This window comes from Metopolophium dirhodum, chromosome 3 (genome assembly GCF_019925205.1).
Source record: "Metopolophium dirhodum isolate CAU chromosome 3, ASM1992520v1, whole genome shotgun sequence".
NCBI classification, from domain to species: Eukaryota; Metazoa; Arthropoda; class Insecta; order Hemiptera; family Aphididae; genus Metopolophium; species Metopolophium dirhodum.
In genome coordinates, this window is record NC_083562.1 from 7,233,679 (window position 1) to 7,257,579 (window position 23,901).

Sequence of the window (23,901 nt, forward strand, 5' to 3'; positions counted from 1 at the left end):
CTATTAATATAAATTATGAACATTAACGATCCAAGTACAGTACCGAGCAGTGGCGTACGAAGGATTTTTCAATGAGGGGGGGGGGGCTTAAAAATTACCTACATTGTATTAAATGTTTTAAAAAATTATATTTATTACAAACCCTATTACTACGTTTTTGAACTGGCGTAGAATTTCGGTTTAGCCTACTGTGCTGAACTGTACTACAGTCCGGAATTACACAAACTAGATCGCAGACCATACTCAAGTCTACACTAAATTTACATGATACTAACACTTTTAAAAAATCTATGGAAGATCAAGATTTGTAAACATTAGATGCAAAAGAAAAATAATGTATGATAGATTTACAAGCATTACCTATTTTTATTTTGCAGCTAATGTTTGCAGATCTTCCATACATTTTTTAAAATTGTCCTTCTCATTTATTGTAGACTTCACATTGTCTACGATCCAGTTTACCATAAATTTATGTTGTACCTTGCGTGTCAGGTTAGCCAAATCCACTTGATAATCCAAACGTCTTTTTACCTTTGAATAAATAAAATATTATAGATACTAATATAATACTTTTTTACAATAAAATACCTGGTTGTAAGCTTGAATAGCTCGTTCACGATGAACAGCTTCCAACTGAATAGCTATATTCTCCCGTTTTGCTTGTATTACGTGTTTTTCAGCTTCAGTTCTACGTACTTCTATTTTTTGGTCTTCAATGATTTTTTTTAAACTGTGAATTTCACCTTTTCGAAAAGCATTACAAGACGCTTCATATTCCTAAATGAAATAAGTTATATTAGTTATATAGTTTTTATTAAGAATTTGATAAAAATAATTACAATCAATACATACATGAATTTCTTTGTCAAGGAAATTAGCTAACGATGCTCCAAACTTTTTCCAACCAACATAAAACACACCGATTGTAGCCAATACATAAGGGAACTCGTGGTCAACTACCCATATTTCTTTACTTAATACAAAAGTTGTAATACCAGCAGCAAGAACATATGGACCTAGAGAACAATTTTGTTTTCATGAAATTATAATACAATTTTGATAACATTTACAAAAAATAAATAGTTTTAAACACTTTAAAATGTTTAGTTACCCAATGATATATATAATTATAATATATATTAGCAAAATAATTAAAAATATTATGTTATTATAAATATTCTAAAAGTTTTGGTATTAGGTATTAATATTAAATTTAGATTCATGATAGTCGTATAATAATATAACGCAGTCATGATGTGCAAATGATGTATATGTGCCGTATGGCACTAACTTTATTATTCTAAAATGTGTATCTAACACTTTTATTGCCCACGACGCTTATTTGTATCATCAGGTTTGATTATAATTTGGTAAACTTTAAGTAATAAACTTATTATATCTAGTGTGAATTGTTAATTGATCTATTACCTGTTACTAACTTAAAGTTAATATTTTATTGTTATCAGTGTTTGTACGTTGGATTTTTAAAATATTCTAATTTTTAAATAAGTTATGAGTATGCAAAAATACTATAGGGAAAATGTACAACAGATAGGTAATGGGTTATGTTTCGTATCATTACCTGTGACTCCAGTCTTTTCGTAAAAGACTTCGAACCATTTTTCGGGCACGAACAAATATCTCATTTTCGGTGGATCTTCTAATCTCACCATTCTTTTAAAGTTCACCAGATCACGTTCAGGACCGTTAAATGGATTCGGCTGAGGTAGCCCATTTGGTTTTGGAAATCCCGGCACAATAATTGACTCATTCGTGTCAGTGACTGCCGGCTTGGTTTCAATGGTGCGCACGGCACTAGTACAATATAGTGATGCTACTTTGAACAGTTCTGCAAAAAACCACATTTCAAATAAAACCATATATGAAATTGTTCAAGTTCAAATTTTGACAAAATGTATCCAATTGAAAATTTAAAAATTATTTTGTAATTAAAAATGTATAAAATGTTCAACTGTATTATAGCTAGAGATTGGAAACTTAAAAGAAGCTTCCATACGTAAGTAGTTAATTCTGTAACCAAAAAATATAAAAATATACATGAACAGTTTTTTTAAATATTTAAGGACTAACTATTATAATCTATTTGTTTATCGTTTCCGTTTTGCTTCTGTTAAGGATATCCTCAATTGTTTTTATTTTTGTCAAAATTGGTAAAGAGTATTTTTTTAGTATTGACCTATAAAAACATCAACCACACACTTTGTATCTTATAGACATAATATTATAGCTGATACTCAATTTTGCATTTTTATTTAATAGTTTTATGAGCTTGTATATGACAAAATTTAATACAATATGATATGAAATATATGATATCCTATCATAAAAACTATTATAATATTATCTGTAACCAATAATGGCAACCTTATAGTACAAACAAAAATATATTATAAATATATTTATTCATATATATTTATATTTACATTATATAAAGTTTCGTGAGCAGAATCTATAGTAATGTGTGACTAAGTGTGAGTCACCCTAATTAGCGACCTGTATGGGTCGAAAAACAAAGATACAAATCCTCCCCAAGTCTAAAGGAATCTTTTAGTAGGTATAACTTTTATTCAAAACGTTCCAGTAGTGTTTGAGTTTATAGAGAACAAATACAGAAAGAAACATTCATTCTTGTTGTATATATATAGACATGTTTACCTGTGCGTGATTTATTATCTACTCCTGGACCGCGATTTTCAATTGCAGCACCCGTAATTCCTTTTACTTTCAAAATATCCGCCAATTTATAATTATTCATATAATTGATGAAATCCTTCTTTGTAGTCATAACTTTCATTTTTCCAGGCATATTACCGTACGGAATAAAGAAGCTATAAATATAGCAATAATATCTATTAATAATCTACAGGTAGGTAATTATAATATTATGAATTTTTTTTATATTAAAACATGATTTAACTTAACTATAATAATAATATGGTCTCTAATATTTCAAGAGTTAAATTTCAAAATTAAAACAATAAATCACCTAGGTATATGGCTATATTATGACTTAATTAAATTCATATTATTATTAAAATTGTTAATTTATCTATTCAGCACATTGTAAATATTGAGTGCTATATTTTTAGTATTTTGTCATGGTTGGGGAATGAGGTGTTATATTGATTTATCATTAGGGCCTCGGACCTCGGGGTAAGAACAATATATTGACCCGGTGGATCAGTCGAAAACTACGATTACCAGTACAATTTAAATCGATAACATTCCTCTTTTTGTTTTGTAAAACTAACTTGGGTAGGTCCGTAAAAATAATGCCCGGTAGAGTACCTTGTCTTAATCCCTTCAACGAGTCATCTATAGACCACGGACAGTGGCGTCATTCATGGGAGGCAAAGCGAGCTATTTCCACTATATTATTGTAAAACCAGCTACTTTTTGGGTTGGTTGTTGATGAGAAAACATGACTAAGTATAATTTTTCTAATTTTAAGGAAAAATAATGTTGTGTACATAAGCACTAGAAAATTATTTTCAAGATAATTATTATAGTTAATATTTTTTTCAGTTCAAATATATTATAGACGCGTAGGTCTTCGAATAAAATATAAATTCTAAAAACAAAATGATAACTCTTAAATTTATCCATCAAAAAACTCTATAATATTAGAAGATATTTAAAATGCTACGATTTTTTAATTACGTTTTAGCTGTAATGTTTCGTATTGTAGTTTAATTTGTTCCATCCCTCTAGGTTCTAGAGTCTAGAAAAATATATAATTAGGTACGCCATTGAAGTAGGTAGATTTCATAATTATTTAGGTCCCTTGCGTCTCTTTTCTATAAAATAAGGCTACTTTTGTATAATGTTATTTAAGATTAGAAATATATCGAGATAAAAAATGTGGAAATTAGCTTGCGTGAAAAGCTATCTGATTTTTTTATTCAATTATAATATGAGCTGATCAAAATTTTTCCCCCACCTATTAAAAACTGAAATGACACCACTGAGCACGCACTAAGATGGAATACATCTCATATGGCCCCATATTACCGCTCATAGAGTATAGGCACTGTAGGAGTAATTTTATTTGTAATTACAAAATAATATATAGTTGCACGTACTTATCTTTCACAATTTTTAAGTTTGACTCCAACTTTTTGAAGGGTAAAATGTTCTTTTCGAATATGCTCATCGTTGGTACTTTTCTAATTGCGCTTAGCACAGCTTGAGATTTGGAAAACATCGAATTCCAGAACGTCATATTCGATCGATTGAAAAACGTAAAGATTTCACTCTTTTTATAAACAAACAAAATATATTGATTCACAGCGGACTATAGACAACAATACAATAATGATGTAACCAAATAAACTTAGATCAATAAATTGTAAAAAAATTATATATCCATGGTTACGAAAAATATTACAATTTATAAATTGTTTTGATATTATTTTTAAAATAAATGTAAATGTTTTTTTTTTTTTTTTTGAGCTTAGGCTCGTCAACTATGGCCATTAGCTGTTTTTGGGTTGTTTGTGTAGGAGCAGTTGGTTGTCGTAATCTTAAATATACTATTTATAAACTGATATGATCGACAAGTAAATTATAAGATTTTATCATAATAAAATTGTAGACGATAATATGCTAATAACCTGTTGTTGTTGAAGCCTTTATCTCAATTAAAAAAAAAAAATTGTAGACGATGGTTGTTCATGAATCATGAATTTATTTAGGTACTAATCGTTATAGTCTAGTCGATATCCACTTTTTACCTGGAAAGTATTCCGAAGTTAATGAAATTTTTACAGGTGGTCTAGGGGTACTCTAGGATTTTTATCCTACGTTTTCGACCTCAAGGACCCTGTGCTAACTTAGGGCAAAAACCTGTGCAAAAACCCCAAAACTTTCAGACGACTTTTTTCAGTTTTTCAGTTTTTCACTTATATCTCGTAAAATAATCATATTTTGTGTTTTACAAATTTTAACAAAATTGTAGACTACTAAATTTTCTAAAATTTGGTTGGTAAGACTTATTTTTAGACCAAAAATTAATTGAGATACAGCCGATCAAAGTTAAACAAAGTTTCTCAAAGTTTAAAAAAATAGCGGAAAAACGAAGGTTTTGGTTCCGTAACTATTTAGTACCATAATTCTCATGTTAATTATGTCAATCACTCATCAACATCAACATCTAGGAACACCTATGACCCTCCCTCCCCACGCCTTCACCAACACCAAACGTGAAAATGCTATATGTTGTCCTAATAAAATTATGCTTTTATTAATTAAATACATTTTATATCTTACCACTTTAATTCTTGATTACTAAACTTTGTTAAAAATAAAATTAAAATGTTACCATTTTTTAGTGCATTTAAATCCTAGCATTCAATTATTAAACGTTACTATGATACGTCTATATGAGATAAGCAGTTCCTATGCACATGTCTGTGAATTTGATGTCCTGCTTAATTTTATAATATAATAATGGTGAAACAAGGCGCGTTGGATAGGCAATATAGGTACATTAGGTACTATGCCGAAGAGCAAACGTCAATGCATTACGACGTTCAATACTTGAATGTGCCATACTTCGTATTTGTTTCATATTACGCATGAAGGTCCCCACACACTGCGGTGGTGGCGGTGGCGTTAAATTCTATTGTCTTGGTTATATCGCCGCGGTGAGTGGTGAAATGTGTCCTGCATCAATTCACCGCCACCGCCACCGCTGCAGTGTGTGGGGACCTTAACTCGTAAATTAATAAATTAGAATAAATAATTAATGATCATAGAAAAAATAATGACACGACAGATTGATTAAACCGTTGTTTTTTACGAAGTTCCTTTCTACACCATGCTTAGGAATAAGTTGGGGGCAACACCGCATAGGTAGGTATAACTTACCGATGGTACCATCATTTATTTTGGGTAAAAACAGATTTTGTCGATTCTATATTATAATTTAATATAGTAGGTACCTAGGTGGTAGGTTAGATAAAATCAATTTTTTCATTCGATTTCTTTACATCGTTTGGCCGACTATAATATTAAAAAAATCCGGATTACCAACTGGGGTAAGATACCCCACTGTCCCCCCAGGACTAGACCATCTTTAGTTTACCCCTGAGTGTTGTAACTGGTATTAATTAGAACATTAGTCTCTCGAACAAATATTTTGAACACTAGAATAATGTAGCGCAACGGTTGTGAAATATATATAGGCATATTAATATATTATCAAATACCTACCTATTTATATGTTATTGCAAAACCCTATAATACAGATGATATTTATATTGTATATTTATATGAGATTTTACTTAATGTTACTTTTATTAAGGTAGATATAAATAAAAAATAAGAATTATATTGATACATTTATCGGTGATGCAATGTGTAAGTACAGTGAAAACTCTTTATAACGAAACTCTTTACAACGAAAAACTCTATATAACGTAAACATTACATAATAATGGTTGGTTTGCTATATAGCCCATTAGACAATTCATTCTCTATAACGTATTAGTCACTCTCAATAACGAAACAATATTTTATGTTTCATAATACAATTTACGTGTTATCGTATCTATTACATATATAAACTATAAAAATAATCGGCAATAATGCCGACATTTCCGGAATTACATTCTTTCATTATCTACTTTTAATATCGTTATTATCGATATTTAATAGGTACAATGTTCATTTTATTATCGACGTAATGTCTAACATTATACACATGACCACAGTAGTGCGCTAATATTCGTTATGGCAAGTAAAAGAAAAGTACTGTGTGTTGATCAAAAAGTCGCTTTAATACGTGCGATTGAAAAAGGTGAAAAAAAAGTGATGTTGGGAAACGTTTTGGATTCAGCCCATCTACTGTCGCTACTATCTGGAAGAATAAGGATAAAATATTGCATGCTGAAACAGAAGGAAGTTCTTGTAAAAAAATAAGGAAACCGAAATTTGAAGACTTGGACCAGGCCATGTTAACGTGGTTCCATAAACAACGTTGTAATAATGTACCTATATCTGGGCCTGTTTTGAAAACTAAAGCTGAACATTTTGCTCAACAACTTGGTATTATAGATTTCAAGGCCTCGGAAGGATGGCTTGGAAAATTTAAACAACGTCACAATATTACCTATGGGAAAATAAGCGGAGAAGCACTAAATGTCGACTTGAATGTTACTAACAGCTGGTTAATTAATGTGTGGCCAAAATTGAATGAAAAGTACACTCCGGATAATATTTTTAATGCTGATGAGACAGGTATTTTTTACAAAATGACCCCAGATAAAACATTAAAATTCAAAGGGGAAAAATGCGTGGGAGGTAAACTTTCTAAAGAGCGTATCACTGCGTTTGTAGCAGCCAATATGAGTGGCACTGAAAAAAGAAAGATTATGGTAATAGGCAAATCAAAAAACCCGCGATGTTTTAAAAATATTAAACGGTTGCCAGTCACTTATAAAGCAAATAAGTCAGCGTGGATGACATCAATACTTTTTGAAGAAGAAATAAGAAAATGGGATGCAGAATTAAAGGGGCGAAAAATATTGTTACTCGTGGATAATTGTCCTGCTCATCCCAATATATCTAATCTTATGAACATAGAGATGATATTTTTCCCAGCTAACACAACTAGTATCTTACAGCCGATGGACCAAAGTGTTATAAAAAGTTTGAAAGGCCACTATAGAAAGAAAATATTAATGGAAATTATCGAATCTGATGGTAATGCCTCTATCAATATGCTTGATGCGGTGAACTTCTTAAGTAAAGCCTGGGAAGAGGTAACAGCAGAAACTATACGGCATTCTTTTCGTCATGCTGGACTTCGAAGTTTTGCCAATGCTGAAGAAGAAATAGAACAATTTGAGAATGAAGATGATACACTGAGTGAGTGGATTACTCAGTTCAATACTCCGCATACTTTTACTCCTGAGGACCTACAAAACTATGTAGAAATAGACGAAAATCTAGTTACAACAAAATCGTTAACTGATGAAGAAATCCTAAATGCAGTGACAAAAGTCGAGGAGGAGCAAAAGGAAGATGAAGAGGAAGCACAACCTGACGAAGTCGTAATACCAAGTATTCAACAAGCACTTGATGCGGCTAAATTATTAGAAAAGTACTTATTGTTTCATGAAGATGATCCAAAGTTATCCCAAAACATGGGAGAAATTCATAGAAAAATACAAAAACAGTATTGGCAAAATAAAAAAGTCCAAACTAAGATGACAGACTATTTTAAATAAAGTATAAATATGTATAGTATAAAAATTAAATTATATTTAATAAGTATGTATAATAATAATAATAATTTAATATAATACGTAAATATATATAAAATAATGTAAACATAATGATGTGTTTGATATATAATATTACATAGGTACCTTTATACAAAAATAATTAAAATTTTGTTTTTTTTTAAACCCTCTCTATTACGAAAACTCTCTATAACGAAAGAAATCTCTTGGTCCCTTCAGATTCGTTATAAAGAGTTTTCACTGTATATTCAACAACTCCCAAGCATCCACAACATTGTTTAGTCAATTGGACGAAAAAAGCTTTGGGTTAGTGTTTAGACAAGAATACAAAATCATAGTTCACTAGTTGTTTGCTAATACAAATTAAATTATACATTAGGTACTTATAATATTATTATAATGCATTTAAAGAATACAATTTAATATAACTTAAAACTATTTATAGGTAATATAGCTTTTGAATACAACAATAAAAATTATATAATACAATAACTAAAAAAGGTGGGTAAGTGGATGTGCTCTGCTGTACAGTAGGTTACAAGTGGGTCACTGTAATGGATGGTGTTAAATTTGAATTCAATGATATAATATCATTGTATAAGAAAAACGATTCTGAGCGAAAACGGTCAGTCAGCCTACGAATAAAGTAATTTATATATAACCTATTTACGAGGAGCCTTGTTTTAAATTTTCAATCCTTAGCTATAAAAGTTGAACATTTTATAAATTTTTAACTACAAAATAATTATTAAATTATAAATTTTGTCAAAATTTGAACTTTAAATGCTTATAAAAAAAAAAATTGTGCATATGTATTTTAATGTTTTTCAACTGCTATTAGAACGATATATCAGGAGCCTTATATTAAATTATCACGCTTTTTTACCCAACAAATAAAATTTTATTGATATTTATAGAAAAAAAAACTAAAAAAATTGAAAACTGACAATGTCCATAAACAGCTCAAAAAGAGTCTAATTATTTTCAAAATTTTATCGTGTATAGAAAACGCTAATACAAATATTTAGGGAAATTTTTAAGTATCTACAGTCATACGTTTTTTTAATTACAACAAAATAAGAAAATCGTTACATAAGATATCGAGTGAATATCAAATGTTGTAAAAATATGAATTTCAAACGCTCATAAGAATTTAATTTGACTTTCTTGAAGACATTTTTTTTTTTGATAAAGATAGAGAAACTTATGGATAGTCTTGTATTACATTTTAAAATCATAGTTTTAAAAAGAAAAATTTTTATGAATTCTCAACTCAAAATAGTTTGCTGATTTTCGTGATTTTTCCGTATTTTGTCAAAATTTGAACTTTAAATGCTAATAAATAAAAACTGTGACTAAGGATATTTAATTTTTTTTATCTGCCTTTGAAACAATAACCTAGGAGCCTTATATTAAATTTTCAAGCTTTTTTACTCAACAGATAACATTTTATTGATATTTATAGAAAAAAAAACTAAAAAAAATGGAAATTGACAATGTCCGTAAACAGCTCAAAATAAGTCAAAATATTTGGAAAATGTTATGGTGTATAGGAAATGCAATTATAAACATTCAGTCAAAATTTCATGTCCCTACGGTCATTTGTTTTAGAGTTACACCAAAAACCAAAATCGATTTTCTCGAAAACAGATTTTGCGTAAAAATTCCCGTTTTTCCTTAAATTTTCTTTTGTTTTTCACGTCGTTTTTGAAAACTGTTGGGAAATTTTTACTTTTGACCCCCCCAAATTACCAACTAGATTCACTTTCCTATCAGAAAAGTTACTGTTGAAGAAAATCCAAGCACTTTTACTGTCCTAAAAGGTGATGACAGACAAAAAAAAAATAAAAAAACACACATCATTGTAAAATCAATACATTCATCGTTCCACTCAGAATCTAAAATAACGACAATATAAATAAGCGAGTACATTAAAATACTATATCTTGTTTTCATTCTTAACTTTTTAAAAATAATATGATTAAACTGTGGCCACATTTTAAAAAATGTGGATAAGTGGATGTCGCTCTGCTGTACAGTAGGTTACAAGTGGGTTACTGTAATGGATGGTGTTAAGTTTGAATTCAATGATATAATATCATAGTATAAGAAAAACGATTCTGAGCGAAAACGGTCAATGGTAATATCATAGGCTGCTATGATATTACCAAGTATATTTGATGATATTATTGTGAATAAAGTAATTTATAATTATTATATAACCTATTTACGTGGAACCTTGTTTTAAATTTTCAATCCTTAGCTATAAAAGTTAAACATTTTATACATTTTTAACTACAAAATAATTAATAAATTATAAATTTGATAAATGTTGTCGACATTTGAACTTCAAATGCTTATAAAAAAAAATTGTGCCTATTTATTTTTAATATTTTTCAACTGCTATTAGAGCGATATATCAGGAGCCTATAATTAGTGAAAATTGCATGTCTTTACGGTCATTTGTTTTAGAGTTACACCAAAAACCAATATCGATTTTCTCGAAAACAGATTTTGCGTAAAAATTCCCGTTTTTCCTTAATTTTTCTTTTGTTTTTCACGTCACTTTTGAAAACTATTGGGAAATGTTTACTTTTGACCCTACGAAATACCAACTAGATTCCTATCAGAAAAGTTACTGTTGAAGAAAATCCAAGCACTTTTACTGTCCTAAAAGGTGATGACAAACACAAAAATAAAAATAATTTAAAAAAAAACACACATCATTGTAAAATCCATACATTTATCGCTTCGCTCAGAATCTAAAATGTTAGGCTGGTAGAGATAATTTATGTTTGGAGAATGCATGCCTACTTGATCTATGAATTATCTATTCTCATAAACCAAGTTGTTCAACGGCAAAGATTTATGTATTCAGTTGGATCTTCAAGTTTACTAAATCAAATTATTTTGTTATTTTGAAGAGCTGCAGAAATCAACACTACGTCAACATTTCTGAATTCAATGTAATTTTAAAACGTTAACATTGAAAACAGAAGTGTTTACTAGTATTAATCAGAACAATAGCCTCTCGAACAAATCCTCCACCCCTGACAGCATACCAAATACTCCTTGTGCCGACTTGTTTACTTGAGGATGAATACAATCAATACTTATTTCATGTTAATGAATAACTATCAAATATTTTATTCACAGATAAAGCATTCAAAAACATGCGAAACACATGAATAAAACACAAGTATTTCTTATAATAACACATCAACATAAAAAAACAAACACTGAAAATTAACTAACATTAATATAATTATATAAACTCAGCATATTATTAAAGTAGCTTACTCTCCTTCGTCAACATTCCAAATGTGACAAAATAGAGGCCTTTCTTTTTAAATTCCTTTTAATAAGTTATTATTTTATGTAAAAATTAATTACCTGTAAAGGTTCAGGTAGAAATCTCACAACAATGCAAATGTTGATAAACAGTAATAAACATACACAGCATTTGATCAGAAGATGCATCTCTAAACATTGACCTGTAAAATATTAACAAATAATTAGTATAAATATACAAATACAGATATGCATGATGTCCAAATTAATTATTTTGATAGTTTATCATTCAAAAAGTTGCCTACCCAGATACTATGATCAATATTTTAACGCTTAAATTAACTGCACGTGCCGACTTGAGTTGAAATGTTTCAATATATCCATGAAATTTCCAAAATTGTATCATTTTTATAAATCGATATCCAATCAAAAATCTTCATGAAAGATGGATGAATTTAAAGACAAGTATATGTTATTTATAATAATTAATTGTATTTACAAATAAAATCTAAACATATATTTTGTTGATTTTAATACTTTTGAAATATATATTTGAATTCCGTATTATAAAATAAATCTTACAGGGGCCGCAGTTAATGAAAAAAACTTAAAAAAGTGGTTTTTAGACAATGCAAATATTGATGTTGACAAATATCTGTAGATATATTGAAGCTTTACATATGCAAAAGGACGCATCACTAAAATACTGCAATATATAAAAACATAATTAGTTTGAATTAGTATAAGGTTGTATGATAGACAAAAATTAAACTTTCCTGAATTCTTGTGTAATGAATTATTTAAATTAACATATGTTTCCACTGAGGAGATTTTGGCTTGAGTCGGCAGAGATCTTTAAAACTTGCAGATAGTATGATATGGTTTATGTATAAATTATTCTCATAGACCAAGTCATACAAATCTGCAAAGATTAATGAGTACATTACGCATGCAGATAGATCTTCAAGTTTAAAATATCAAATTATTTTGATATTTTGAGAAATTACAGTAATCAACACTTGGAACCTGAAATCGAAGTAATTTTAAAATATTTACAAACTACGATCTCTACTATATCTCTAATAAGATGAATCACCCATAAAGTTTTTGGAATATCACACATTTATAATATAAAATAATAATTAAAAATTATGACTTTATACCACAGTATATACATTTAAACAATATTAATATAAAGAGTTAGCTAAGTATATGAAATACTATAATCTAAATATGATATTATATAAATTTCGAACATTACAAAAAATTATGTAAGTCTGCATGATGTATAAAATAAAATAATATTTGAGTAATTATTTTCATTTTTACAAACTAAACTATCCATCTTACTATAAAAACTAAATTACAGTAAGTTAGTAGTCATAATTTTAAGATTATATTTTCAAACACTTATATACTATTTATATTGTAATCTATATCTAAGTTTATCGACCAATAAATATTATTTATACCAAAAAATACTAAGGAATAGGTACAACATGTTATCGTGTATTTTACCTAAATGAGTTTTAATCATTCAAATGTATCCAAATTTCATGAAATACTTTAATCTAAATGTTATAGCTGAAATTAGCTCCGTGCGCCATTTTGTCGATTTGAGTACCTATGAATGTATTCAGTACATATTTAGCAAGTTATCAGGCAAATATGAAATAAAATAGCAGGTTTGACTTCCAAAAACTTGAAAAAAATATATGAATAGAAACAAATGTAGGTAAGTAGTTCTTATTTGGTTATACATCAACATTAACTGAATACAAGTAATCAAACACAGCATCATTATACATAGTTTCTTGTACGGTAGTTAAACTGTTGTCGTGTAACGAATGGACTGAATTAATTGAAACATATAACCCTACATTTCTATATGAGAAATATATATTTTTAATAACCATTTAATTAATAGCATAATAGCAATAATGTCCGTTATGTATGTGTATTTTTATATAATATTTAATGATGCATCTCCACCCGGTGGCCTGTAAAATATGAACATATAGTTAGTTCAAATATGAAAAGCACTGAAAGCAAAATATATAACATATTTTAAATAGGTACTTGTTTATATGTTATTATAATTAATCAAGATAACTTAAATTAACTTAACTTAACTACCTAGGTATAAGTTTTCAGGTAGAAAGCACACGACGCTGCAAATGTTGATGTTGATGAATTTCCATACGAATTTTGTAGTTTTACATAATCAAATGACGCATCGCTAAACGTTGGACTGCAACATTTAAACTAATAATTAGTGCAAATATAATAGAATACGATTGTATGATAAACAAAATTAATCTTTCCTGAATCCTGATGTAATCGATTATTTCAATGAACATACGCAGCATTTGATCAGCATTAAATATGCTCCTATCTATTCTTCATGAGTTCAAGAAAAACAAAAGCACAATATATGTATAAATAAATATGACAAATTGAAATGAGTTAGCTGATGTGTACTCCGTGATTAGAATTGTACAAATTGATACTAACCTTTTACGTTATAGGAATTTCACATTTTTTTAGTAAAGATAACTTACCTATAATATTTCAGGTAGAATAGCAAGATGGTAAGGTAGAATCAGATACAAGATAACTCACTTATAAGGGTTAAGATGACATCCCACTGGTGCAAATTTAATCTGTGGGCCTATTACAAAGGCTCACATTGGGTATGAATATAGGGGGTTCTAGAATAATTTATGGTATACAGATCCGTAGGAGGCTTTGCCCCCCACAGTCCACACCGCCTTAATAATATAATAAACCGCATTGCAATAATTTTAAATCTTTACTTGTTAATTATAATTTATAGTACAAATATAATAAATTAAAACTTTAATTAATTATACTTCAATACTTGTATAGACAAATTAATAACTAATAATAAAGTTAAAATTGTATAAATGTTAATACCTATAATCGCTACTCTTTATTTATATGTATTAACTATTAAGCAACCATACTGTACATAATGTATTATATATTATAAATAATTATATTATAATATGTTATTATATGGGAACCGGGAGTGCTAATTTGAAGCCTGGGCTAAGCACCCCCTAGCACCCCCCCCCCCCCCTTATGTGCGCCTATGGCCCATTATTTTCCATTAATATTTAATTTAAATAATTATAAAAAAGCAATACAAATCAGTCATTAGTAAAGCTTGGATGTTAATGACCAAAATGTCATTAAAATATGCATTTAAAAATTTCAAAATATGCTAATATATGCCTTTAAATATATTAAAAATATACCTATTTTTCAACAAATAAATGTAAAAATGAAAAAATATACGCAAAAAATGTGTTTATATTAATTCAAAATAAATTATGAACACTATTAAATGTATACTAAATATTATATCTATTTTAAACAATTACTTACAAAAAATGGGATAATAGTGATTCAGAATAACTTTTGTTTTGAATGATTTTAAAATAACTTCATTGCAAAATACATAAAAGAAATAAAATACTATAAATATAAATATATAAACTAAAATGCATATTAGGTGATAAAAAGTGTTATGTTTATATTATATTTAAATATTTTAAATGCCACTAAATCTAGAAATTATCAATATATGCATTTATATGCTCAAAAATGTCAAATATGCAAAAATATGCAAAAAAATGTTTGCATATTTATAATATAGACCTTCAAGAATCAAATTTATATCTCACTCCGGTGTAATTCTGGCTGCGCGAAAAAAATATGCTAAGTCATAAACATCCGAGCTCTAGTAATCAGTATATCATTTTTTTTATTAAGGGGATTCCATACCGTGATTTTCTGTTTTTGTCTAACACACACGCGACATAGGATTTTTGACGGATTCTTTGCCAAACATATCAATTGATCTAATAAAGTGATGAGAATTCTGAAAACCGATTTGAATTCGTCGTCAAGTCTACTTGAAATCGACTTTCCCACAATTTTGATTTTTTGATTTTAGCTTTTCCAAAAATAGAAATACAAAAATGTTTAAATACTTTTTTTTAATATGACGTTTTCTGGAATTTGGGATAATATCAAAAATGTGGGAAAGTTGATTTCAAGTAGACTTGACGACGAATTCAAATCTGTTTTCAGAATTCTTATCGCTTCAATAGATCAATAGGAATGTTTGACAAAAAACACGTCTAAAATACTATGTCGCGCGTGTGTTGGACAAAAACAGAAAATCACGGTATCGAATCCCCTTAATCTTAACACAAACATTGTTTTCTGGCTTTAGCATTAGCGAAATTGTCAATTATTTTTTCTCTATCCAGTTCATCAGTTTTACTTCTTTCTATATTGAGAATAGCAATAATACTAAGTCTATTTTGAAACATTATTAAATTTCTTAAATAATTTTTAATAAGTATCACTTTTGAAAATTACCTCTCAACCAAGGCCACAGTTACCGGAATCGTAAGAAATACATGCAGTCTGGAAAACTACAAGCAATGTAATTTTGAATAACGAAACACTATTAAAAATGGTTTTAAAGTAAAAATACCTATTATGATATTTATAAAGAACAATATTTCGGAGACTTTCATCGGGATTTTGCATTATCCAAAATATACAGCTCGTTATAAAAGGCACTAAAACCTTTTTTTTTACATTTTTTAAATAAGCGTAACTTTTTTAATAAATAGTATTTATAAAAACGCCGATGAGATTGTCTCCAAAATATTGTTATTTATATATTTTATAATAGGTATTTTTACTCTTAAACTACGTTTTAATGCCGTTTCGTTTGTTTTTTCGTAGACTTTTTTTTACAGCTAAAAGTTACGAATATAAGTGTATAACGTCCTCTTAAGTCTCTGATATCACATTGTTCTGGACCAATTAGTGTTGTAATTGATAAAACTTGTCTGGTAAAGTCTGAATTGAATATTTGATGTCAGATTTATATTTTAATACAAAATCAAATGAGGACTTGATTATGCTTGATTCCTCCAAAATTTTTATTTGATTAAATATAATGTTATTAGTAAGGTTCTTAATTCTTATATTAGTTTATTTAAGTATAGGCCCCATATTAGAAATTGAAACGTGGGGCCCCGGTGCAATGAACTGATGGCACCGCGGTTTCTAGGTACTGTAAGTATTTCTTTTGGCTATAGGATGAATGAGAAATGTTCAGACAATCTTGTCTTAAGTCGCTGTCTTGAGTTAAAATGTATTCAATATATACTTTTAAAGTTAAAGTATCTATGATTTTTATTTAGTCACATAACATACGAAAACTTTAAAAATAAGGATGAATTTAAACATAAGACGTAATTCTTATTTGGTTATAGGATGAGTAAGAAATGTTCAGACAAGATCATAGATGTTCGCTAATAAAAATACAAATTATATAGTAGATAATTATATCATGTTCAATAGGACATATCGCTAGAAGATGAACTGTAAAATATAAACACATAATTAGTTAAATACCTTATAGTATAAGATCGTATGATTAACAAAAATAAGTCTTTCCTGAATTCTGTTGCAAACAAATATTTCAATGAATTACACAGCATTACATATTATGCCCACAATGCCACTAATTTATATTACCTAAACGAGACAGCCAATCACTTAAACTGAAAAACATGTGAAATTTCTTTATAAAATAGTTAGGTATCAAATATTATAATAAATCAAGATCGCCCACTTATTCTGTTTTGAAAATAATCTCATAAGGATGTAAAATTTGCAGTTTGCGAAAGTCTGTTATGTATTTGTATATTTACATAAAATACATTGATGTACCTTTACAAGATGCCCTGTGAAAAATTAACACATTATCAGTATAAATGTGAACATATAAAAGCTGCATTGTGTACAAAAAAATAATAATATATGAGTAGTTATCTAAATGATTACAAAATAAACTAACTATCTGATAAATTAAAAAAAAAAAAACTATAAATTAACTATAAGTTAACAGGTTAGGTATTCAATACTTTAGTCGTTCAGCGATTTCTTAATCAAATAACTATCAAATATTACAATAAATAAAGAAATCTCACCTAGAAGGTTTTGGATGACATCAAAGTTTCAGGTAGAAAACCCACAACAACGCAAATGTTGATGTTGACAAATTTTTGTACAACTTTTGTAGATTTATATATTCAAAAGGAAGCAATACTAGAAGATGGACTGCAAAATATAAAAACTTAATTACTTTAAATATAATAGTATACGATTATATAATAAACAAAATTAATCTTTCCTGAATCCTAATGTAATCGATTACTTCAATGAACATACACAGCATTTAATCAGCATTAAATATGCTCCTATCTATTGTTCATGAATTCAAGAAAAACAAAAGCACAATATATGTATAAATAAACATGACAAATTTAAATGAGTTAGTTGATGTGTCTGTACTCCGTGATTAAAATTGTACAAATTGATACTAACCTTTTAAGTTTTAGGAATTTCACATTTTTTTAATAAAAAAGTTTTCAAATATTATAATAAATGAATATCACTCAGCTACTATGTTGATGTCAGTGAACATCTGTTATGTACTTATGTATATATATTTCATAATATTTAACTATGCAACCTCTATTTGATGGTCTGTAAAATATTAACACATAATTGGTATAAAGATATATATCCAGCTTTGTAAAGCTCTGAATGCACAATATATAACAAATCCATTTCAAGTCCTTGTTTATATTTTATTATAAAAAGTAAAGATAAGTTACCTATAATGTTTCAGGTAGAATAGCAAGATGGTAAGGTAGAATCCGATACAAGATAACTCACCTATAAGGATTAGGATGACATCCCACTGATATGTATAAGTTATGAATCGAAATATAAGTATTTCTTTTGGTTATGTGATGAGTGAGAAATGTTCAGACGATCTTCACTTAAGTCGCTGTCTTGAATTAAAATGTATTCAATACATACTTTTAAAGTTAAAGTATCTATGATTTTTATTTAGTAACATAACATACGGAAACTTTAAAAATAAGGATGAATTTAACATAAGACGTAGTTAAGACAAATTTTTGTAGATTTACACATTCAAAAGGAAGCATCGGTAAAAGATATACTGCAAAATACAAACACATAATTAGTTTTAATATAATAGTATAAGTTTGTAAGATGAACAAAAATAAATCTTTCCTGAATCCTGATGTAGACAATCATTTCAATAAACATACGCATTACGCAGCATTTAATCAGAAGATGCACTTCTACACGTTGTCCTGGAAAATATTAACAAATAATTATTAAAAATATGAAAATACAAAGCTACATGATAGTTAATTATTCAAAAAGTTGGCTACCCAGATACTACGATCCAAACTTCAATGCTTAAATTAACTGCACGCGCCCACTTGAGTTGAAATGTTCAATGCATATTTCTATAAAGATGCCAAAATTGTAGCATTTTTATAAATCGATACCCAAACAATAATCTTCATGAAACATGGATGTATTTAAAGACAGATAATTCTTCTTTAAAATAATTAAATATTTACAAATAAAATTAAAAAAATTATGTAAAACAATAATATAAATTTATGGGTGGGTAGATATCATTAATTTTTGAATATTGTATATTTTGGTAATGAATAAAATATTATCATAGACCTAGATATACAACCTGCAAACTGCATCCTATTAACCTTTATAGTTTGAGGATTTCACATTTTTATGAAAGTGCTCAAAGTCAAAAAATACTTGTTGATTATGACATTATGTTTGTAAATCATATGTAAATAAAACAAACAGAAATTGAATGAGGGAATGTAAAATACAACGAAAAAATTAGGTAAATAATAATAAACAAATAATAAATTTTGAACAGGAACCTTCTTGTTTCATAAATGTGTACTTCTCAGGTTTTGATTACTATGTTGATTGTTCAGTTATGTAAGAGAGAACACAATATCAACATTAAAAAGTCAAAACTAATAAAGATTAGACCAATCTAAACATATATTTTATTTATTTTAATACAATAAAAATATGTATTTGAATTCCGTATTATAAAATAAATCTCAAGGGGGCCCCAGTTAATAAAGAAAAAGTGGTTTTTAGACCAAAAAACCAAACGAAACTGATAGAATTGGGTTAGGCAGATTTAAATTTTTAAAGCTGATTTACATTGATTACCAAGTTTACTATGTTTCTATCAAGGTGATTTTGTTTTGAGTCAGTAGAGGTCTTTAAAATTTGCAGATTGTATGACAAGGGGCATGTATAAATTATTCTCATAGACCAAGTCATACAAATCAGCAAAGGTTAATGAGTAAATTATGCATGCAAATGGATCTTCATGTTTAAAAGATCAAATAAAGTTGTTATTTTGAGAATTTACAGTAATTAATACTTAAAACTCATTCCTGAAATCGGAGTAATTTTAAAATATTTACAAACTACATTCTCAGGAAAGAGCTCCAAGTATTAGCGTATAATTATTATAGTTAAAAAAAAGAGCATACAATGAATTAAATTATAGAAAATAATACCATCTTTATAAAAAAAGTTGTACACTCACTGAAAGTAAAAAGTCATAGCAATTTCTTAATAAAATAATTATCAAATTTATAATAAGAGAGACAACTCACCTATTACACTGAATGAAAGTAAAAAGTTTTACATTGATTACCAAGTTTACTATGTTTCTGTCAAGGTGATGTTGTTTTGAGTCAGTAGAGGTCTTTAAAATTTGCAGATTGTATGACAAGGGGCATGTATAAATTATTCTCATAGACCAAGTCATACAAATCAGCAAAGGTTAATGAGTAAATTATGCATGCAAATGGATCTTCATGTTTAAAAGATCAAATAAAGTTGTTATTTTGAGAATTTACAGTAATTAATACCTAAAACTCATTCCTGAAATCGGAGTAATTTTAAAATATTTACAAACTACAACCTCAGGAAAGAGCTCCAAGTATTAGCATATAATTATTATAGTTAAAAAAAAAAGAGCATAAAATGAATTAAATTATAGAAAATAATACCGTCTTTATAAAAAAGTTGTACACTGAATGAAAGTAAAAAGTTTTACATTGATTACCAAGTTTACTATGTTTCTGTCAAGGTGATGTTGTTTTGAGTCAGTAGAGGTCTTTAAAATTTGCAGATTGTATGACAAGGGGCATGTATAAATTATTCTCATAGACCAAGTCATACAAATCAGCAAAGGTTAATGAGTAAATTATACATGCAAATGGATCTTCAAGTTTAAAAGATCAAATAAAGTTGTTATTTTGAGAAATTACAGAAATTAACACTTAAAACTCATTCCTGAAATCGGAGTAATTTTAAAATATTTACAAACTACATTCTCAGGAAAGAGCTCCAAGTATTAGCGTATAATTATTATAGTTAAAAAAAAGAGCATACAATGAATTAAATTATAGAAAATAATACCGTCTTTATAAAAAAGTTGTACACTGAATGAAAGTAAAAAGTTTTACATTGATTACCAAGTTTACTATGTTTCTGTAGCATATAATTATTATAGTTAAAAAAAAAGAGCATACAATGAATTAAATTATAGAAAATAATACCATCTTTATAAAAAAGTTGTACACTCACTGATAGTAAAAAGTTTTAGCAATTTCTTAGTAAAATAATTATCAAATTTATAATAAGACTAGACAACTCACCTATTAGGTTATTGGTAAAATAACAGTGGGGTGTAAAAGTTGCCGTCAATGAATGTCTGTTATGTATTTGAATATTTACATAATATACAACGATGTTCCTCGATGTAATGAACGTCTGTTAGGTATGTGTATATTTTTATATTTTTTTACGATGCGCCTCTACACGATAGACTGTAAAATATTAAAACAATATTAGTTAAATTATGGAAATACAGTAAATCACTAGATGCAAAGTATTTATCGACATTTTTAAATACTTGTTTATATGGTATTATAATAAATCAAGATGACTTATCTTTAAAGTTTCAGGTAACCATCACACAACAATAGATGTTGACAAATATCTGTAGATATATTGTTGCTTTACACATGCAAAATGACGCATCACTAAGAGACTGCAAAATAAAAAAACATAATTAGTTTGAATTTAATAGTATAAGGTTGTATGAGCATCATTTTACTGCATTGCATAAGCTCCCAATTTTCAAGAATTCTAGAAGAACAAAAGCATAATATATATAAATAAACATAACAAATTGAATGGACTTATCTGATGTGTCCATACTCCATGATTGTTCAATATATACTTAAAACAAAGATAAATTTCGTGTTTAATGCTTACTAACTAAAATATCTATAGAAATTAAAAAAAACTAAATATTAGGTAAAATATATCAAGGAGTTGATATGCGATTTTTAATATTTTTAGTTAGTAAACACAAGTGCATATTTTTCATTATTTCAAATATGTTCACTATATGTTTACCTACTACAAAGATCAATTACTTGTTCTGAAATATCTCAAAGACTGCTTATCCAATATACCTACAAACAAAAGCAAAACACATAATATTATAAAATCAATATATTACGTTATACTATTAGATGGTATATTGAATGTTATAAAATTATTTTTCCTTAACAATTACCAAGACATAATTACTTTCATCAATTCAATATATGATTTTGTTAACTGTTCTAGTTCTTCATTCGTAAAATCATTTCATCTACTTATAGAAAAGACTAAAAAGGGGGAATTTTAAAATTATATCAAAAAAATGACTTATCTATAAAGTTTCAGGTAGCAATCACACAACAATTGATCTTGACAAATATCTGTAGATATATCGTAGCTTTACACATGCAAGAGGACGTATCACTAAGAGCCTGCAGAATATAAAAACATAATTAGTTTGAAATTAATAGTATAAGGTTGTATAATAGACAAAAATTAAACTTTCCTGCATCCTTGTGTAATGAATTATTTCAATTAACATATGTTTCCATTGAGGTGATTTTGGCTTGAGTCGGCAGAGATCTTTAAAACTTGCAAATTATTTTGATGGTTTGAGAAGTTACAGTAATCAACACTTAAGCTTCATTCCTGAAATCGTAGTAATTTTAAAATATTTACAAACTGCGATCTCAGGAAAGAGCTCCTAGTGTTAATTAAAACGTAAGTTCATCGAACACATATTGAGGTGGCGACGGCGGTGCTGTTCGTCGCTACAGTCCTGCTGCACCTTGTGGTATGTACATTTTAAGAAAAACATTATGCATTTTTTTGATTTTAAAAAACCATAGCATATATTCGTTATAGTTAAAAAAAAAGAGCATACAATGAATTAAATTATAGAAAATAATACCATCTTTATAAAAAAGTTGTACACTGAATGAAAGTAAAAAGTTTTACATTGATTACCAATTTTACTATGTTTCTATCAAGGTGATTTTTTTTTGAGTCAGTAGAGGTCTTTAAAATTTGCAGATTGTATGACAAGGGGCATGTATAAATTATTCTCATAGACCAAGTCATACAAATCAGCAAAGGTTAATGAGTAAATTATGCATGCAAATGGATCTTCAAGTTTAAAAGATCAAATAAAGTTGTTATTTTGAGAAATTACAGAAATTAACACTTAAAACTCATTCCTGAAATCGGAGTAATTTTAAAATATTTACAAACTACATTCTCAGGAAAGAGCTCCAAGTATTAGCATATAATTATTATAGTTAAAAAAAAGAGCATACAATGAATTAAATTATAGAAAATAATACCATCTTTATAAAAAAGTTGTACACTCACTGAAAGTAAAAAGTCATAGCAATTTCTTAATAAAATAATTATCAAATTTATAATAAGACAAGACAACTCACCTATTAGGCTATTGGTAAAATAACAGTGGGGTTTAAAAGTTGCCATCAGTGAATGTCTGTTATGTATTTGAATGTTTACATAATATACAACGATGTCCCTCGATGTAATGAACGTCTGTTAGGAGGTATGTGTATATTTTTATATTTTTTTACGATGCACCTCTACACGATAGACTGTAAAATATTAAAACAATATTAGTTAAATTATGGAAATACAGTAAAGCACTAGATGCAAAGTATTTATCGACATTTTTAAATACTTGTTTATATGTTATTATAATAAATCAAGATGACTTATCTTTAAAGTTTCAGGTAACCATCACACAACAATAGATGTTGACAAATATCTGTAGATATATTGTTGCTTTACACATGCAAAATGACGCATCACTAAGAGACTGCAAAATAAAAAAACATAATTAGTTTGAAATTAATAGTATAAGGTTGTATAATAGACAAAAATTAAACTTTCCTGCATCCTTGTGTAATGAATTATTTCAATAAACATATGTTTCCATTGAGGT

General features: G+C 27.9%; 2 protein-coding genes across 2 annotated transcripts; one reads left to right on the top strand and one right to left on the bottom strand.

Annotated features, from left to right (window-relative positions):
- Positions 1-298: 298 nt before the first annotated feature.
- On the bottom strand, positions 299-4,243 carry LOC132940077 (ATP synthase subunit b, mitochondrial-like). Its single transcript, XM_061007489.1, has 6 exons — positions 4,104-4,243; positions 2,677-2,849; positions 1,583-1,849; positions 853-1,016; positions 589-777; positions 299-531 (listed from the first exon to the last, which is right to left on the bottom strand). The coding sequence occupies exons 1-6, from the start codon at positions 4,241-4,243 to the stop codon at positions 367-369; spliced, it is 1,098 nt and encodes a 365-aa protein (XP_060863472.1). The 3' UTR covers positions 299-366.
- Positions 4,244-4,569: 326 nt separating this feature from the next.
- Positions 4,570-8,252, top strand: LOC132940079 (tigger transposable element-derived protein 4-like). Its single transcript, XM_061007494.1, has 2 exons — positions 4,570-4,580; positions 6,860-8,252. The coding sequence occupies exons 1-2, from the start codon at positions 4,570-4,572 to the stop codon at positions 8,250-8,252; spliced, it is 1,404 nt and encodes a 467-aa protein (XP_060863477.1).
- Positions 8,253-23,901: the final 15,649 nt, after the last annotated feature.